The 16,812-nt window shown below is 43.7% G+C and overlaps 1 protein-coding gene across 1 annotated transcript in view; it reads left to right on the top strand.

Annotated features, from left to right (window-relative positions):
• The window catches only part of FIBP (FGF1 intracellular binding protein), a 68,214-nt gene that overhangs the window by 24,992 nt on the left and 26,410 nt on the right, over positions 1–16,812 (top strand). Inside the window, exons 2-7 of the mRNA XM_073605265.1 lie at positions 215–310; positions 3,820–4,018; positions 5,954–6,080; positions 6,227–6,327; positions 7,768–7,901; positions 11,494–11,599. Coding sequence (XP_073461366.1) covers positions 226–310; positions 3,820–4,018; positions 5,954–6,080; positions 6,227–6,327; positions 7,768–7,901; positions 11,494–11,599 — 752 coding nt within the window. The 5' untranslated portion in view covers positions 215–225. The remainder of the gene's footprint in view (positions 1–214; positions 311–3,819; positions 4,019–5,953; positions 6,081–6,226; positions 6,328–7,767; positions 7,902–11,493; positions 11,600–16,812) is intronic.

Here is a 16,812-nt window from a genome sequence, read left to right as displayed (position 1 = left end):
AAGTCAGATCCCAAGTCGCGGCAGTGTGAACCGAGCCTGATACCATCAATACAATATGTTACTTGTATACTACTAAGTAGCAAAATCTAAAATCCTAACCTGAAATTCTAAGACAGGTTCCAGCAGGGACCATATTGAGATACCCAATCAAATTTTGAATGGTTACATATCTGCCTAACCTAAAGTTTGACAAAACATTTAATTGTCTTTACAGAAACCCCAGCAATGTCAAATGAACTGAACGTGTTTGTGGGAAATACCACCCTGATAGATGAAGAGGTTTACCAGCTCTGGCTGGATGGATACTCAGGTATTTGTCATATTGAAGAAGCCTTGTTGTTGATTTTTATATACACTGATAGGCCATAACTTTATGACCACTGACGGGTTAAAGCGGAGTTCTACCCAAAAGGGAAATTTACGCTTTAAGGCCTCCTCCCCGGCTCCTGTTTGTGAAACAGCTTTTGGGGAGGAGGAGGGGGGGCAGGTACCCGATTTTTATAGGTACCTGCTTCCACTTCCGTGCGGAAGTTCTCCCTCCCGAAGTCTTCTGGGACACATGACAGGTCCTAGAAGACTTCGAGACCATTTACGCAGCGTCGCTCACGCATGCTCTGTGGGCACCTGGCTGTGAAGCTGCCCATAGTAAAGATGCTGGCGCCGTCGAGGGAGAACACGGCTGCATTGAGTACATCGCTGGTTCATGGGACAGGTAAGTGGCTTTTTATTAAAAGTCAACAGCTACACTTTTTGTAGCTGCTGACTTTTAATAAACAAACAAATGACTGGAACTCCGCTTTAATGTGGTTGTAAAGGCAGAAGGTTTTTTTTTTTTATCTTAATGCATCTTTGCATTAAAATAAAAAGCGTTCTGTGTGCAGCATCCCCCTAATACTTATATAAAACTAAAAATACAAAAACCTGATGTCACTCAACCATCTCCAGAATTAATAAATGGATCTACACAGCCCACTGTACATATCAAAATGACGGAATTTATTAATATTAAAAAGGTAAGTGATAGAAAACTACATGTAAACACATATAACACAAGACATATAAAACTAAACTCGTGACCACCTCATTGTTGTATAATTAGACCAAATCTCAATGTGTGTGAATGAAGGACGTCCCTCTGATTACACACAGCTCCTGTGTGGGAGCAACTATGTAGAGAGCTCACCTTGTGTGCTGGCAAGATTTCCTTCAGGGAGAATGAGATATTTGAATATTCCTCAGGATACAATGGACTAAGATCAAGTCCCAAAATCAAAGTGCACCTGCAGCGTAGACAATGGAAATAACCCAGTGTTGAGCTCTTTACGACAAAGTCTGGTAATCGTGGTCTAGAGGAGGTTTCAGTTGTCAGGAACAAGAAGTATATAACACAGATTGCATAGATCCACATATTATGTTGTAAAAAACATATTATGTCCTGGACTCCCTCCCACGCACTATATCGTTAATCCACAGTCTGTGTATGAGCACAGAGCTACCAATAGAGATCTCATGGAGCTCTTGAAATCCGTGATCCAAGATACACCTGCAAGCGCAAATTCAATGTTCCATAAAGGTAAGGGGTAAGAAGTACTTATCCAATCCAGAGGTGCTTCATCACTCAATACTCTCTCATCGCAAGATATGCCATTTGTGAAATCCTCAGGTTAAAAATGGTATAGTCACAACATCAGAGGTGGTCAAAAAGGTTGCCTGACCAGTTTCACCGGACTCAGCCAGCTGCTTCAGAGGCTTGATCGGGAAGTCCCTCTGTGTGTAATCAGAGGGACTTCCTTCATTCACACACATTGAGATTTGGTCTCACTATACAACCATGAGGTGGTCATGATTTTAGACTGTATATGTCTTGTGTTTTACATGTAGTTTTCTATTACCATTTTGATATTAATAAATTCTGTCATTTTTTTTATTTTTACATATATGACAATTGCCGCAGAGCTCCTGCTCCCTTCCTTTTCCCCCTTCTCACCCTTGGGTGAGGACATATGAATTTTTTTTGTTAGAAATTTGATAATATTATCTTTGGCTTTACCTTGAGGGTTCTTCACTTATTTCCAGTGTTCCCCCTAATACTTACCCGAGGTCCCTCTCTGTCCACGAGTGTCTCAGCTGTCCAAGATTCTCCCTTCCTGATTGTCTGCGACACCGTAGCAGCGCCATTTTCAGCTAGCCAATCAGGAGAGAGAGGGGCGGGTCCAGGCGGGGCTCCGTGTCTGAATGGACACACGGAGCTGTGACTCGGCTCGGGTGCCCCCATAGCAAGCTGCTTGCTGTGGGGGCACGTAACAGGATGGAGGGGCCAGGATCACAGAAGAGGGACCCGAGAAGAGGAGGATCTGGGCTGCTCTGTGCAAATCCACTGCAACAGAGCAGGTAAGTATAACATTTTTGTTATTTTTATAGGGAAAAAAACAAGACTTACAATCACTTTAAATGAATAACATTGATTATCTTGCTACAATGGCATCTGAAAATCGGTGGGATATATTAGGCAGCAAGTAAACATGTTGTCCCTGACATTGATGTGTTGAAAGCAGAAAAAATGGGCATTGCAGTTTGTTGTGTATGGGGCTGCGTAGTCACAGACCAGTCAGGGTGCCCATGTTGACAAGTGTCCACAGTCAAAAAAGCACCTACAATGGACGATGAACATCAGAACTGACCACAGAGCAATGAAAGAAGGTCGTCTGATCTGGCACCAGGATGCAGTATTGGAAGAAGACAAACTGGCAGTGGCAGTATGAAGCTTTGGGCAATGTTCAGCTGGGAAACCTTGGGTCTTGTCATTCATGTGGATGATACTTGACACGTACCACCTATCTAAACATTGCCGACCAATTACATCCCTTCGTGGTAACGGTATTCCCTGATGGAAGTGGCCTCTTGCAACCATGCCACACTGCAAAAATGGTTTAAGAGTGATTTGAGGAACACACCAAAGAGTTTGAGAAGTTAATTGGACTCCAAATTCTCCAGATCGCAATCCAATCAAGTATCTGTAGGATGTGCTTAAAAAGCAAGTCTGAACCATGGAGGCCACACCTCACAACTTACAGGATCCGTTACTGATGGCTTAGTGACAGGTACTACAGTATACCTTCAGGAGTCTAGTGGAGTCCATGCCTCGATTGGTCGGGGCTGTGTTGGTAGCAAAAAGGGGACCTACTGAATATTAAGTGGGTGTTCATAAAGTTATGGTTTATCGGAGTATACTCATTGTGTGATTTGCATTTTTACTATTAGTGGGGAATATTCTGACATACAGTTGCATATATGCATATATTTTTCATCTCATCATATCTATCCCTAAGGCTGTATTCACATATAGTGAGGTGACAGGTGTTTTACTGCATTGTAAAACGCCAGTCACGGCAGACAATTGTTTCCTGTGTGTCTCATTCACACTGCAATGCAGCCGGAGGCTGCACTGAAGCACGCTGCAGCATGCAGCTCACTGTACAGAATCATATGGCACTGTACAGCAGCGCAGTGCATTGTGCCGCTGTACAGAACCATGTATAAAGTGTAAATTTTGTACATTTCAAATAAAGTTTGTCTGAATACAAAATAAAAAATGGAGCTGTGTGTGCTGCGCTGAATCGTGCACCACACTGCCCCCTATCGCAGCCACAAGGGAAAGCTGTCGGAATGGAAACTGCAGCAGTTTACCTCTCTGGCAGCTGTACTTTTGTGTGTGAATTCAGCTTAAAGCTCGGATACAGTTTAACTTTTTGATGCATACTTTAATTAATATGGACCTAAATGATATGAGCAGAAGTCTTTTACACCTCTGTCTTGCAGTGGGTGATGCTGTCAATATTCGACTGAAAAGTGGAATTCTCGATCAGACTGGAGCAGGACCCGATGTCCTCGAGAGTGACACCATGGACCATTATCGTACATTTCAAATGATTGAAAGGCTCCTTCACTATCCCCCAAAGCTGGTGCAGCAGTTGCTCTTTCAGATACCACCCTACAAGCAGAGCATGTTGATTGAGAGGTAGTATATCAAAAAAGAAAAACAAAATTGACTTTTGTGTGTCCATTTAAAGTAAACCTGTTATGGGAGAAATACAGAGACTGCCATTGCTGACCATCTTCTGAAAATGCTAGTTGTGTGGCTGTTCGCTTCTGCTTACCTACTAACCTACTGTCTATTGGAGTGCAGATAGCAACATCGACTGTCCTTTATAAATCGGTTCCTTTGTTATTGGCACATAAAACATTGCCCTTCATAAAAGGCTCATGCTTATGCGAACACTGAAACAAATGTGTTCCTGGCACTTTAAGTGCAGAGAGGGTAAGTAGAACAGGGTTATCTTCAATTTGCCTCCCTGCCACCCCGTTTGTTTACCAACACCAGAGAAACCTGGTTCCCCACAATGCAGCAGTCAGTCTCTACACCTGAGCATTTTCAAGGGGTCATGGATTGGGAATTGTGTAAACGCCAACCCAGTGGTTTGATTGCTCTGCATTGCGTTTGAAAAACAAAGTAGCATGTACACTTTGCCCTCTACAGGTTGACCCTCACCCTAAGGCCCCTTCCACAGGGTGTGGACTGCCAGGATACTGTCTGCTGATCCCCGCTGTACAGGCGGATGGTTGGTCTGTGTTCGCTTCGCTTATGCAGAGCGGACACTGCCACAGCCTCAATGGGTGGTCGAATGTACAAGGGCCACCTGTCCGCTAACACCCAAGCGTTATGTTCACTAATGTATATTTTATAAATCAGACTCTCATTTTCATGTACATCTCTAATCTGATGTACCTGGTCGATCCTGCCAGCAACCTTCTTCTTTGCTCTCAACTGACCACACAAAGCATAGAAGCTAATCTATGTTAGCATGGTCAGTTTGTATCCTTTGGCTGGCCATTCAAGTAAAAAACACTGTGCAGACACACAGCATGCCTGTATTGGGCAGTCTAATCAGCCACCACACCCTCCAACCAATCGCAGCCTGCCTCTGGCACACACCTCCTCCCAATCACAGCCTGCCTTTTGAACATGACTCCTGCTGATTAACAGCCTGCATCTTGCCTGAGGCTGAACAGACTATGAAATACAGGCAATCTGTGTGTCTGCACAGTGTCCTGCAACCCCCGCCCCCCCACTATCAGGAAGAAGAGATGCGTGGTCACGACACAACTTTTTAACCTTGTGAAAATGATAAGGATGAACATGTCTGAAACTAAGCAAAAGCAGTGAGTTATAAATTTGCTAGAAAGTGTCTCTAACATGGTATGCAGTCCATATTCCCATCACACACATTCCTGGAATGAGCTCTTATGGTACCGGGTGCTTTAGGGACTGCCAGCTGGATACTGGGAAATGCATTATGATGTTGTAGATAATTGCCAGCACACCAAGGATCTTCAATTACGTCCAAACTTTTTTTATTAAAGAAAGATCACATCGCAAAACAGCGTAGTGCAACGTTTCGGAGCAACGCAGGACCCCTTCGTCAGGCATGTGGCTCTGAAACGTTGAAGCGGTCCTGCGTGGTTCTGAAACGGTGCACTACACGGTTTTGTGATGTGATCTTTCATTAATAGAAATTTTGGACGTAATTGAAGATCCTTGGTGTCCTGGCAATGATCTACATTAAATAACGTGGTATGTTCACAACATCTTTGAATACTCTGCACTCTTGCTCCAGAATCCTTTGTGATAAGACTAAGGATCCTGTGCTACAAGATTCTGGCTGTGGAAACAAATCATCAAGGTATTTAGCTTGTGAAAGAAGCCAGAGCACCTGGAGGAAAGTGACTTAAAACTCGGACAAAAGCCAGACAACAGATGACACTGGAGGGTGTTGAATCCAGCAATTAATAATAATAGTGTTTATTGTTTAGCTGTTATAAAGTCCTGTATGATCATTTTATCCAAACTGTAGTCACTTTTTTGATTACTGAATGTTACTTGATTCCCTTGTAGGTATTATGCGTTTGATGAAGCCTTTGTCCGGGAAGTTCTTGGTAAAAAGCTTTCAAAAGGAACTAAAAAAGATCTGGACGACATAAGTGCAAAGACTGGAGTGACCCTGAAAAGCTGCAGGAGACAAGTACTTTCCTTTTTATAATCTACTGTATTTATATATATATATATATATATATTTTTTTTTTTTTTTTTTACATGAACAAACTTACTCTGGTTGTTACTACTTTTAATATGTTTCAGATTTCTTCTTTTTTTTTTTTTCTTGTACAGTTCGACAATTTTAAGCGAGTGTTCAAGGTGGTTGAAGAAATGAGGGGCAATTTAGTCGACAACATTCAGCAGAATTTTCTGTTATCAGACAAGCTAGCGAGGTCTGTCTGCTTTCCCTTTTTTATTTTTTGTTTTTCTGACACTTCGCTATCGTTTGAGACTCTTTTTTCCAACATCTAGGTACAGATTTGTTTGGCAAAGTGAAAAAAACAAGACTATGAATGTGAAGATGAGGGTTTGGAGAGTGTGCTAAGGGATTCTTTGATTTCTTTACATGCTGACATCAGGATATCATGATGTGGAAGGAGGCTGTGACTTATATTTTAATTATTTGGAGCCATTTTTGGCATTTGTAAAGAACAGTATAAATAGAGCAAATGCCAAATGTAGTGGTGTGGTGATTGTAAAAACACAATCTGACATCTTTATTGTTATCATCATAATATAGAGAACATCTAGCAGAAAAACAAACACTCTTGCGCATAAGTATTATGCCAGCCCAGTTATGAGTGATGGTCCACTCTTTAATGGATAATGTTTCCGGATTTGCTGCCCTCTAGGACCGGGGATGTCCTTTATACACTAGAAAGAGCCTCAGAGGAAGAAGGTTTACCTTCGAAACGCGTTAGCCAGTAGGGCCTCCTGCATGGTCTCCCCTACATACTGGAGATTGCTAGTCCCAGGATTGTATAGCCACGGGATGGTGGCCTGCTTAAGCATATTTATTTCTACATGCTTGTGAGTAGTTTTTATCTTTTTTACTAAATAAATTCAGTTGGGATAATGCACTAGGCAGGTGCACCCTCTTTTCTTTTATCTTTCTAGTATATAAAGAACATCCAATCTAGAATTTTGCTAAGAGAAGCAATTTTTTTTACTAATAGAGCTATATTGCTGTTGCTTGTGCTTTGAGGTGACGCATTTAGATTATTTCATTTTCTTTAATGAGACACAGCCAAGTTGTCGCATCAGGGCCAAGTAACAGTGTCTGTAGGTAGTCGTCCTCCCAAGCTTTCACTGCTTACAGCACCACACTTCCCTGATGTCTCCCAGATGCAGGATATCAGTCTGTCTGAGCTCTGTTGTCGAGTGATGTCGGAGTTTAGACATGGATTATCATTATTAGGCCCCACTTCTCATATGATAGTGTTAGGGCTCGGTGATTGGCTTCAGAGGTCGATGCACTGTTACATGTTGGAGGTCACATGCTCCTTCATACAAGAGAGCCCTGGTCCTGAGCAAGTCAACAGATGGTACAGAGCATGGCTCGCAAGTATAACTGCTTGAGGCGGTTGTATCTGCAGGCACTCTCAGTTTCTTCTGAATAGGAAAAGTGACAGTGTCTCTTTAACATGCATGCATTCTGAGGTTTGGAGACAGGTAAATTGGCTTTTCCTAGGGGACATTTCAGAAAATGTGGCAGGGAGTGTTTCTTGGCAGAAGAGATTTTGGCGAAAGCATGAGTAGGTGCTTTGATGTTTATTCATGTTTCCTACATATGCTATTTTAAGCTTTGCTGACCATGTGTTTTCCTTCCTTAGGGATTATGCTGCAATAGTTTTCTTTGCAAACAGTCGTTTCGAAACTGGGAAACGAAAACTTCAGTACCTGACATTTGAAGACTTTGCTACCTGTGCTGAACATATAATTCAAAACTGGACTCTGGGAGCAGTGGGTGTGTAAATTGGACATGTGTATGTGCGTGTATATATAAAAACTTGAACAGCATCAGAGCTGGATAAAAAAAATGTATGGATAGTAAATTATACTTTTTATAAACGACAAGACCTCAAATGATGTCTTTTATGAGGGCATGTATTATGTGCAGTAAAGTGTTTTAAACGCTCACCTTTAAAGTTTAGCCTTCTAAAGTTTAAAGTTCACCTTTAGGAGCATGTTACACTCATATTTAGGGTGTAACATGCTCCTTTACACCCGCCTCCTACCGACAGCGGGCAGAGGATCTTCCCCACACCCACTGTCAATTTTCTTTTTTTAATAGTGCGGTTCTGCGCATCCTTCATTCACATTTTCATGTGAATGAATGAACTACAAGTAGCGTCGGCCGCAGCAGCAGATGGCTAGAGTTCTTGAATGAACTGCGGGGGTGTTGGTGAGCGCTCTTGTAGTTCATTGATTCTTCCAGCAGTTCAGTAACTGTCTGCCCACATAGGAGGTACAGGCAGACAGCTGACAGTCTGCAGGATCCTGGCATTGCACCTTCGATCTGCTGATCGCGGGCGCAATTCTTTTTTTTTTTTTTTTTTTTTTTTTACAATAGATTTTTATTGAAAAGATTTTCTTAACAATACAGATTGACATTGTCACGATAACAATTGTGACTAACTTCTTTGCAATAGTTCTTAAGAATATTCTTATACAAATACAATAATTGATAGTCTGTACCAGCCTACCCATATTGGGTTCAAACTGTAGGTACCAGCCTACCCCTATTGGGTTCAAACTGTAGGGCGGGCGCAATTCTTTACAGGCTGCAGTTTGAAAAAATAATAAATGCACATTTTTTAAATTCATTTATTTTTTTATAAAAATTGAACTTATGCTTTAAAGCTGAAATGTCTAAATATGCAGATGAAACGTATAAAAAGAAGCTGTTTTCCTGCCAAGTGATTTGTAATTCTGATCTGATCATCCAGTTTTCAGAATTTACGCAGCCCTGCCACACAGCACAGCCTTTACCCACTTAAAGTAGACCTTCAGCTTAGTTTTCCACATTCCCTAATATAAAGGTTTACTTCCTCCTTTGACAAACATATATATATATATATATATATATATATATATATATATATATATATATATATATATACATACATACACACACAGTATCTTACAAAAGTGAGTACACCCCTCACATTTTTGTAAATATTTTATTATATCTTTTCATGTGTCAGCACTGAAGTAATGACACTTTGCTACAACGTAAAGTAGTGAGTGTACAGCTTGCATAACAGTGTAAATTTGCTGTCTCCTCAAAATAACTCAACACACAGCCATTATTGTCTAAACCGCTGGCAGCAAAAGTGAGTACACCCCTAAGTAAAAATGTCCTAATTGTGCCCAATTAGCCATTTTTCCTCCACGGTGTCATGTGACTCGTTAGTGTTACAAGGTCTCGGGTGTGTTAAATTTGGTGTTATCGCTCTCACTCTCTCATACTGGTCACTGGTAGTTCAACATAGCACCTCATGGCAAAGAACTCTCTGAGGATCTGAAAAAAAGAATTGTTGCTCTACATAAAGATGGTCTAGGCCAGTGGTCATCAACCCTGTCCTCAGGGCCCACTAACAGGCCAGGTTTGCAAGATAACTGACATACAGCACAGGTGATATCATTTGCTGCTCAGTGATTGCAGTATTTTAGTCTGTATCTCCCCAAGGTAATACATAAAACCTGGCCTGTTAGTGGGCCCTGAGGACAGGGTTGATGACCACTGGTCTAGGCTATAAGAAGATTGCCAAGTCCCTGAAACTGAGCTGCAGCACCGTGGCCAAGACCATACAGTGGTTTAACAGGATAGGTTCCATTCAGTACAGGCCTCGCTATGGTCGACCAAAAGTTGAGTGCACGTGCTCAGCGTCATATCCAGAGGTTGTCTTTGGAAAATAGACGTATGAGTGCTGCCAGCATTGCTGCAGAGGTTGAAGGGGTGGGGGGGTCAGCCGGTCAGTGCTTAGACCATACACCGCACACTGCATCAAATTGGTCTGAGTGGATGTCGTCCCAGAAGGAAGCCTCTTCTAAAGATGATGCACAAGAGCCCACAAACAGTTTGCTGAAGACAAGCAGACTAAGGACATGGATTACTTGAACCATGTCCTGTGGTCTGATGAGACCAAGATAAACTTATTTGGTCAGATGGTGTCAAGCGTGTGTGGTGGCAAACAGGTGAGGAGTACAAAGACAAGTGTGTCTTGCCTACAATCAAGCATGGTGGTGGGAGTGTCATGGTCTGGGGCTTCATGATGCTGCTGGCACTGGGAAGCTACAGTTCATTGAGGGAACCATGAAGGCCAACATGTACTATGACATACTGAAGCAGAGCATGATCTCCACCCTTCAGAGACTGGGCCGCAGGGCAGTATTCTAACATAACGACCCCAAGCACACCTCCAAGAGGACCATTGCCTTGCTAAAGAAGCTGAAGGTAAAGGTTGATGGACTGGCCAAGCATGTCTCCAGAGCTAAACCCTATTGAGCATCTGTGGGGCATCTTCAAACAGAAGGTGGAGGAGCGCAAGGTCTCTAACATCCACCAGCTTTGTGATGTTGTCATGGAGGAGCGGAAGAGGAAGCTCTGGTGAACTCCATGCCCAAGAGTGTTAAGCCAGTGCTGGAAAATAATGGTGGCCACACAAATTGACAGTTTGGTTCCAATTTGGACATTTTCACTTAGAGGTGTACTCACTTTTGTTGTCAACGGATTAGACATTAATGGCTGTGTGTTGAGTTATTTTGAATGGACAGCAAATTCACACTGTTATACAAGCTGTACACTCACTACTTTACATTGTAGCAAAGTGTCATTTCTGCAGTGTTGTCAAATGAAAAGATATAATAAAATATTTACAATGTGAGGGGTGTACTTACTTTTGTGAGATACTGTATATGTCTATAGTTTTTTGGTAAATGGCTCTTGAGTTTCCCCTCCCTCTCTCACCTAGGACGGAATTACATAACTTGTACTTACCACTGTCTACTGACTCCTGGGATATGAAAGTCAAATATCCTATAGCCCCAATCCTGGGCATGTGCACCCAGTGCTTTAGCTGGGGAATTTTATTGTTTACAAGTTGCCAAAGTTTCAGCAACATGTAAACACTATTCCCTGTCTACATCGTTGGGTTAGGATCTACAGGATTGATGGCTCATGCGCACCCAACACGCTAACCAGGGAGTCCTATTATTTACATGTTACCAATACTTTGGCACCAAAACAATTCCCCTGCTGAAGCTCTAGCCTTGCATGTGTAACTCATCATGAGGGCCAGCATAGCAAACCAGAAAGGAAGTTGGCTTATCCTTTGCCCTTATTGAAAATATCATCGGGCAGAGGCCAGTCACTTAAGAATTTCAGATTGCAGGAAAACTTTACACTGCATGTAAAGGTATGTATATGTTTAGAAATTGCTATTAAGTATGCCGTTTTTAGCTTTAGAGAACATTTATGCTCTTGTTTTTCACATTTTTAATCACTTAATCTTCCATTAAAATGTTTGTATTACAATTTTCTTTTTTCCCTTAAGATGTAACAGAAGACATGGATATGGATTTGGATAAGGAATTTCTGCAGGATCTAAAGGACCTGAAAATCCTGATAACAGACAAAGACCTTCTGGATCAGCATAAGAGGTGAATAGTTGGGAAGACAGCAATCCGATAAGAAAAAAGTATTTAAATGTAACTGGAGCTTTGAATTGTGGAGTTTTCTAAACCTGAAGAGATGTCATCACTTCAGCCCTTCACGAAAATCCCTCACCTCTCCAGGTGCTGACCAAAGGGACCCCAGCCATGCTCCAGGAACTCAGCAGAAAGTCTGATATCGATGATGTTAGATCACATCCAACTCTAATAATGCTGAGCAAAGCACATTGCAGCCCCTCCTAGGAGTGCCCCTCTCAAACAATTCCAATTGATCAAGTCCTGTGATCCAGCTCGTATTGGGTGACAAGTTAAAAATGAGAGGTCCTAGGGTTACAGTGTGCTTTGTCCAGCTTTAATAAAGTTGTATGTGATCTGACATCACTAGTTTGCAAGTTCCTGCTGTTTTCCAGACCTGAGTGTACTTTGTTAGTTGTAGAATGATTTCCAGGTCCAGAGCTATGAGGCAGTCCCAGGTGTGGCCCTGTCTCTTAAGGCTCACTTTGAGTAAGGTCATTCACTCTAAACTGTAACAGTGAGAGCGGAGAGAAGATCCCCCGCCTGCTGTCACAGCAGGGGGAGCGGAGGGGCCCATGAAGGTGCTCTTTGGTAACATGTTAAACCCTAAAATACAAGTGTAACAGAAAGATGAATTATCCTCCTTCCTTTTTTTTTTTTTTTTTTTTTTTTTTTTTTTATAATCTTTATTTCGGACAAAATTAACATGTTATAGCAAACAGTTTCAGATAGTCAAGGACTAACCGAAATAGGCATGTGTCAAAAAGATACATGCACAAACCAGCAGGGGAGTAAGGAGAACAATGTTTGTCATATTGTTAACCCGTGATACTGGGTTTTTGCCCCTGGGCAGTTAGGGACATTCTATGGCAGTGATATCCATGGACAATATCCTAAAGATACACAAGTATATATATGGGGGCTGTGGCAAGCCCTACAGCCAGCACTAAGCCCGCTGAAAATTCTAGAAAGGATATGGGCATCCATTTGGCAGTGACACTGGGAGAGGGGGGCCAATTTGGCCTCCAGCTAAACTCTCCCAGCGCACCATCCGGGTCAGGGGTGCCTGTGGTAAACATCCGGTGCCGAAAGGGAAAAAAGATGCCATCCCCCGGAAGGAAGGCTTCCCCCTTTAGCAGCAAGGCACTGTAGCCATAAGTCCAGTTAGTACAGTGTGAGTGAAAAGAAGGTCCAAACCCACGTAACCTGGAGAGTTTATACATTGTTCTAATGAAAAAGGAGGGGGAGAGAGAAGAGGAGAGATTAGTGAAACGAAGGGATAGGAGCATACCTGTATTCTTATGTGGAGTCTTCAGATCTGTATCAAGTGAGCCGCACCAAGGCTGGACAACCTCCAGAGTGAATGGGAAAGGCTATCTCTCAACAAGAGTGTCTCTATCCTTTGTGGGATCTAAGGGACGGTTCTGCCAGCTCTAGCGGTGCTAAGTCTAAACTGGAGGATACGTGCCCTGGGTTGGCCACATAGTCCATCCAGGGTTCCCATATAAGGTTGAGGTGTTCACGAGTACCACTACAGGTCGCTATTTAGTCCTCTGCCTCCGAATGTCATTCACCTTGCCAATCCATTCCTCCCTTGTAGGAATTCGTGGCTGCTTCCACTAAATTGGGAGTAAGCGTCTGGCTGCATTCAACAAATGTAGCCGTGCGCTTTTCTTATATCGACTAATCGGGATCTGAGGGACATGTAGGATAGAGGGATATCTAGACCTAGGATATCTTTTTTTGGGGGGTATTTGATGTCTTCCCAATAGGGCTTGATCCGGGGGCACTCCCATCATATGTGTAGGAGTGTGCCTCGGTGTCCACAATCTCACCAGCATAGGTCTGATACGATACAGAAGGGTAGATACGCGGACAATCTGCTGGCACCCTATACCAGCGGGACAGAACTTTATAGTCCGTCTCTTGTGTTTTAGACTCAATAGAGCTTGAGTGAGTGAGCTGGTAGAGGTGGGCCTGCTGAGTTGCAGTAAATTCAAGCCCTAGGTCTTTCTCCCATGCCCGCATGTGTGTAGGTTTATTGTCGTGTGTAATGGAGCCTAGCAGGCGGTACAGTTCCAAGACGATGTGGGGTATCAGGTTGTCTTCCACGAAGAGACGTTCGAAGGGTGTGAGAGAGGAAATGTCTCTTATAGAGTGGCCATGAATCTCGAAAAAGTGGTGGCGCTGTCTGTACCTCCAAAAATTCATCTGGGAGCCAGTATGTCTGGCCTGTAGGGTCTCAAAACTCAGTAGCTTACCATTCTTCATGAGTTTACCACAACTGGCATTGCCGTCATCTACCCAGGGGCCAGAAAAGGCCGGTTCTTCACCAGGAGGGAACCACAGAACCCCACCCAACAGAGCCAGCAGAGACACGAGGGGGCCAGGTTCAGAATTGGGTTAATTCGGTCCCAGACTGAAAGAGCATGGACCATCAGTGGGGAGGTGGTATCAGACAGCCCCCTGTGTTCCTGGGGCAGCCATGGTGCGTACGTCAGATTCCTCTCTGCCAAATATTTCTCTAGGGAAACCCATAGCTTGGAATGAGTGTGGAAACGCCAATTGAGGATCCTCTGAAGAGCGATAGCACTATAATACTTTTTTATGTCGGGGACTCCCAATCCACCTGCCTGTTTCGAGCGCTTTATTACTTTCAAGGCTATTCTGAGTTTACGTGCGTTCCACACAAACCCAGACAGCATGCTAGAGATCCGGGTAAAGAAGTCCCTGGGCAGGGGTATCGGTATCATCTGTAAGAAGAAAAGTATGCGCGGCAGAATGTTCATTTTTATGATGATTTTTCGACCTAGCCACGTGAAGGCGGTCTTGGTCCATTGTGAAAGGTCTCTCTTGACCGCGTCAAGGGGGGGGGGGGATAGTTGGCAGCATAAAGGGTATCAAAACGGTCTGTTGGCTGTATGCCCAAATATCTAAGAGGACTTGGCCCAGGTAAAGGGAAAAGCGGCCTGCAAGCTGCTTGCCAAGGAGGGGGTCAGTTGAATGGGTAGGATTTCCGACTTTGAGAAATTAATCTTGAAATTGGAAAGCAGTCCGACATGCTTGAGTTCTCTCATCAGGTTGGGCAACGAGTTTAGGGGTTCCGAAAGGTGCATCTGCATATGCTGACAGCTTGTGTTCAGCATTACCAACTTTCAGACCTTTTTATATTCGCATCTGCTCTTACGGTACGCAGTAACGGCTCTAATACCAAGGCGAAAAGGAGGGGTGAAAGGGGGACATCCCTGTCTCGTGCCATTTCTGATTGGGAACCGTGAGGAGAGATCCCCGTTTACCTTGACCTGTGCGCAAGGAGTGAAGTATAGGGCCATAATTGATGTCAGCATATGTGGTCCTAACCCCTGGGCCTCTAACTCCTCTTGCAGATATGCCCAATCAACTCGGTCGAAGGCCTTTTCGGCATCCGTCGATGGGATTATGTAAGGCTTAGGGTCGGGATGGGCACGGGCCCAGTGGATAAGTTGGATAGCTCTAATTGAATTGTCTCTAGCTTCCCTACCTGTGATAAATCCTGTTTGATCTGGGTGGATGATATGGGGCATAAGGTGTTTCAGCTTGTTCGCTAGCATTTTTGCCAGGATTTTAATGTCAACATTGAGGAGGAATATGGGGCGGTAACTCTGGGGGACTGTAGGGTCTTTGCCTTCTTTTGGAAGTACTGTACTGTGAGCCAGCAGTGCCTCAGGGGTGATTGGATTGCCTTCAGCTATGGAGTTAAAGTAGCTCTACTTTAGAGGTCACCAGGAGCGTAAGGAAAGCCTTATAGTATGCCTTGGTGTAGCCATCAGGTCCAGGGCTTTTCCCGTTGGGCAAGGATTTCACTATTAGCTCAATCTCATTGGGAGTAATCAGTAGCTCCAGCGTGGTGCATTGATCTGTGGTCAAGGGAGGAACACCAGCCAAGGCCAGATATTCCTGGATGACCGCCGATCTGGACACCTGAGCGTTCAAGGGCTGGTCAGGGGTTAAGTTGTACAGTTGGGAGTATTATTCCTGAAACTCTGAGGCAATTTTTAAAGACACAACCACAATTTCACCCGAGTGGGAGTGAAGTTCTGTACGTATGCCTGAGCGTGCTTCTTTCAAAGAGCCCTTGCAAGCATACAACCACATTTATTGCCATGTTCATAGTATTTATGAGACATGTATCTAGCTTGCTTACGTGCTTGGCGATCTAACAACCGCAACAGTTCCCTCAGGTCGGTCAGCTTCTTCAGTGCCTCAGGGTCTCCGCTATGTTTATGTTGGAGTTCTGCCTTTTGGAGGGCATCAAGAACATTTTTGAAATCCGTTTGACGCATTTTTTTTTTTTGCTTGGAGCCTAAGGATATCAGTTCCCCCCCTAACTACTGCCTTATGACCCTTCCACACTATATCTTTACTGAGGCCACTGTTTTTCTTTTGATATAATGAGTTATAACATCCGTTACCTTAGCTGCCACTGCAGTATCATCCAACAGGTTCTCCTTTAGCCTCCACGTTCAGGCCCTATGGGTGCCGGACAGTAAGGTGAAAGCCATCACGACCGGAGTGTGATCAGAGATCGTTTATGTTCCCAATGGATGCAGACTGCACAAGTTCGAGTGTAGGGTGGTCTACATAGATGTGGTCTATTCGGGTATATACGTTGTGTACTTTAGAGTAGTAGCTAAAGTCACTGCCGGTGGGATGAAGCACCCTCCAACTATTGATCAGGAGGTGTGACTGAAGAGCCTTGCGAAAGTGTTTGAAGATGGCATAAGAGCATGAGGGTCGGGTATGAGACGTGTCAAGTAAGGGGTCGGGGCTGACATTGAAGTCGCCAACATCTTGCCAAGATCGGATGGGGATGGGGGGATACTTTATCCAGATCAAGTGCCCGCAGACTGCTAATGAAGTCCATGGCGGCAAGGCCGGAGTGTAACAAGCCCCTGCTCGCTCGGCTCCAATCTCCCAACACTCCTCTGCAGCTATAGAATCAGATTGCAGATCGCAACATCTGATGGTTCAGTCATCCGATGCTCTGGGACTAGAACTACAGCTATGTGCCGTTCTAATCCAGTTGTGTAGCTCAGAACAAACACCAGGCACAGGCAGGCGGTATGTAAGTTCAACCAGGAATCTCTTTTATTGAAAAATACAGGTTCTTTTATACAATAAAAGAGGAGTTGCGTACCTCCGGCTCA

Source organism: Aquarana catesbeiana, linkage group LG11 (genome assembly GCF_042186555.1).
Source record: "Aquarana catesbeiana isolate 2022-GZ linkage group LG11, ASM4218655v1, whole genome shotgun sequence".
Lineage (NCBI taxonomy): Eukaryota > Metazoa > Chordata > Amphibia > Anura > Ranidae > Aquarana > Aquarana catesbeiana.
This window is presented reverse-complemented; position numbering and strand designations above follow the sequence as displayed.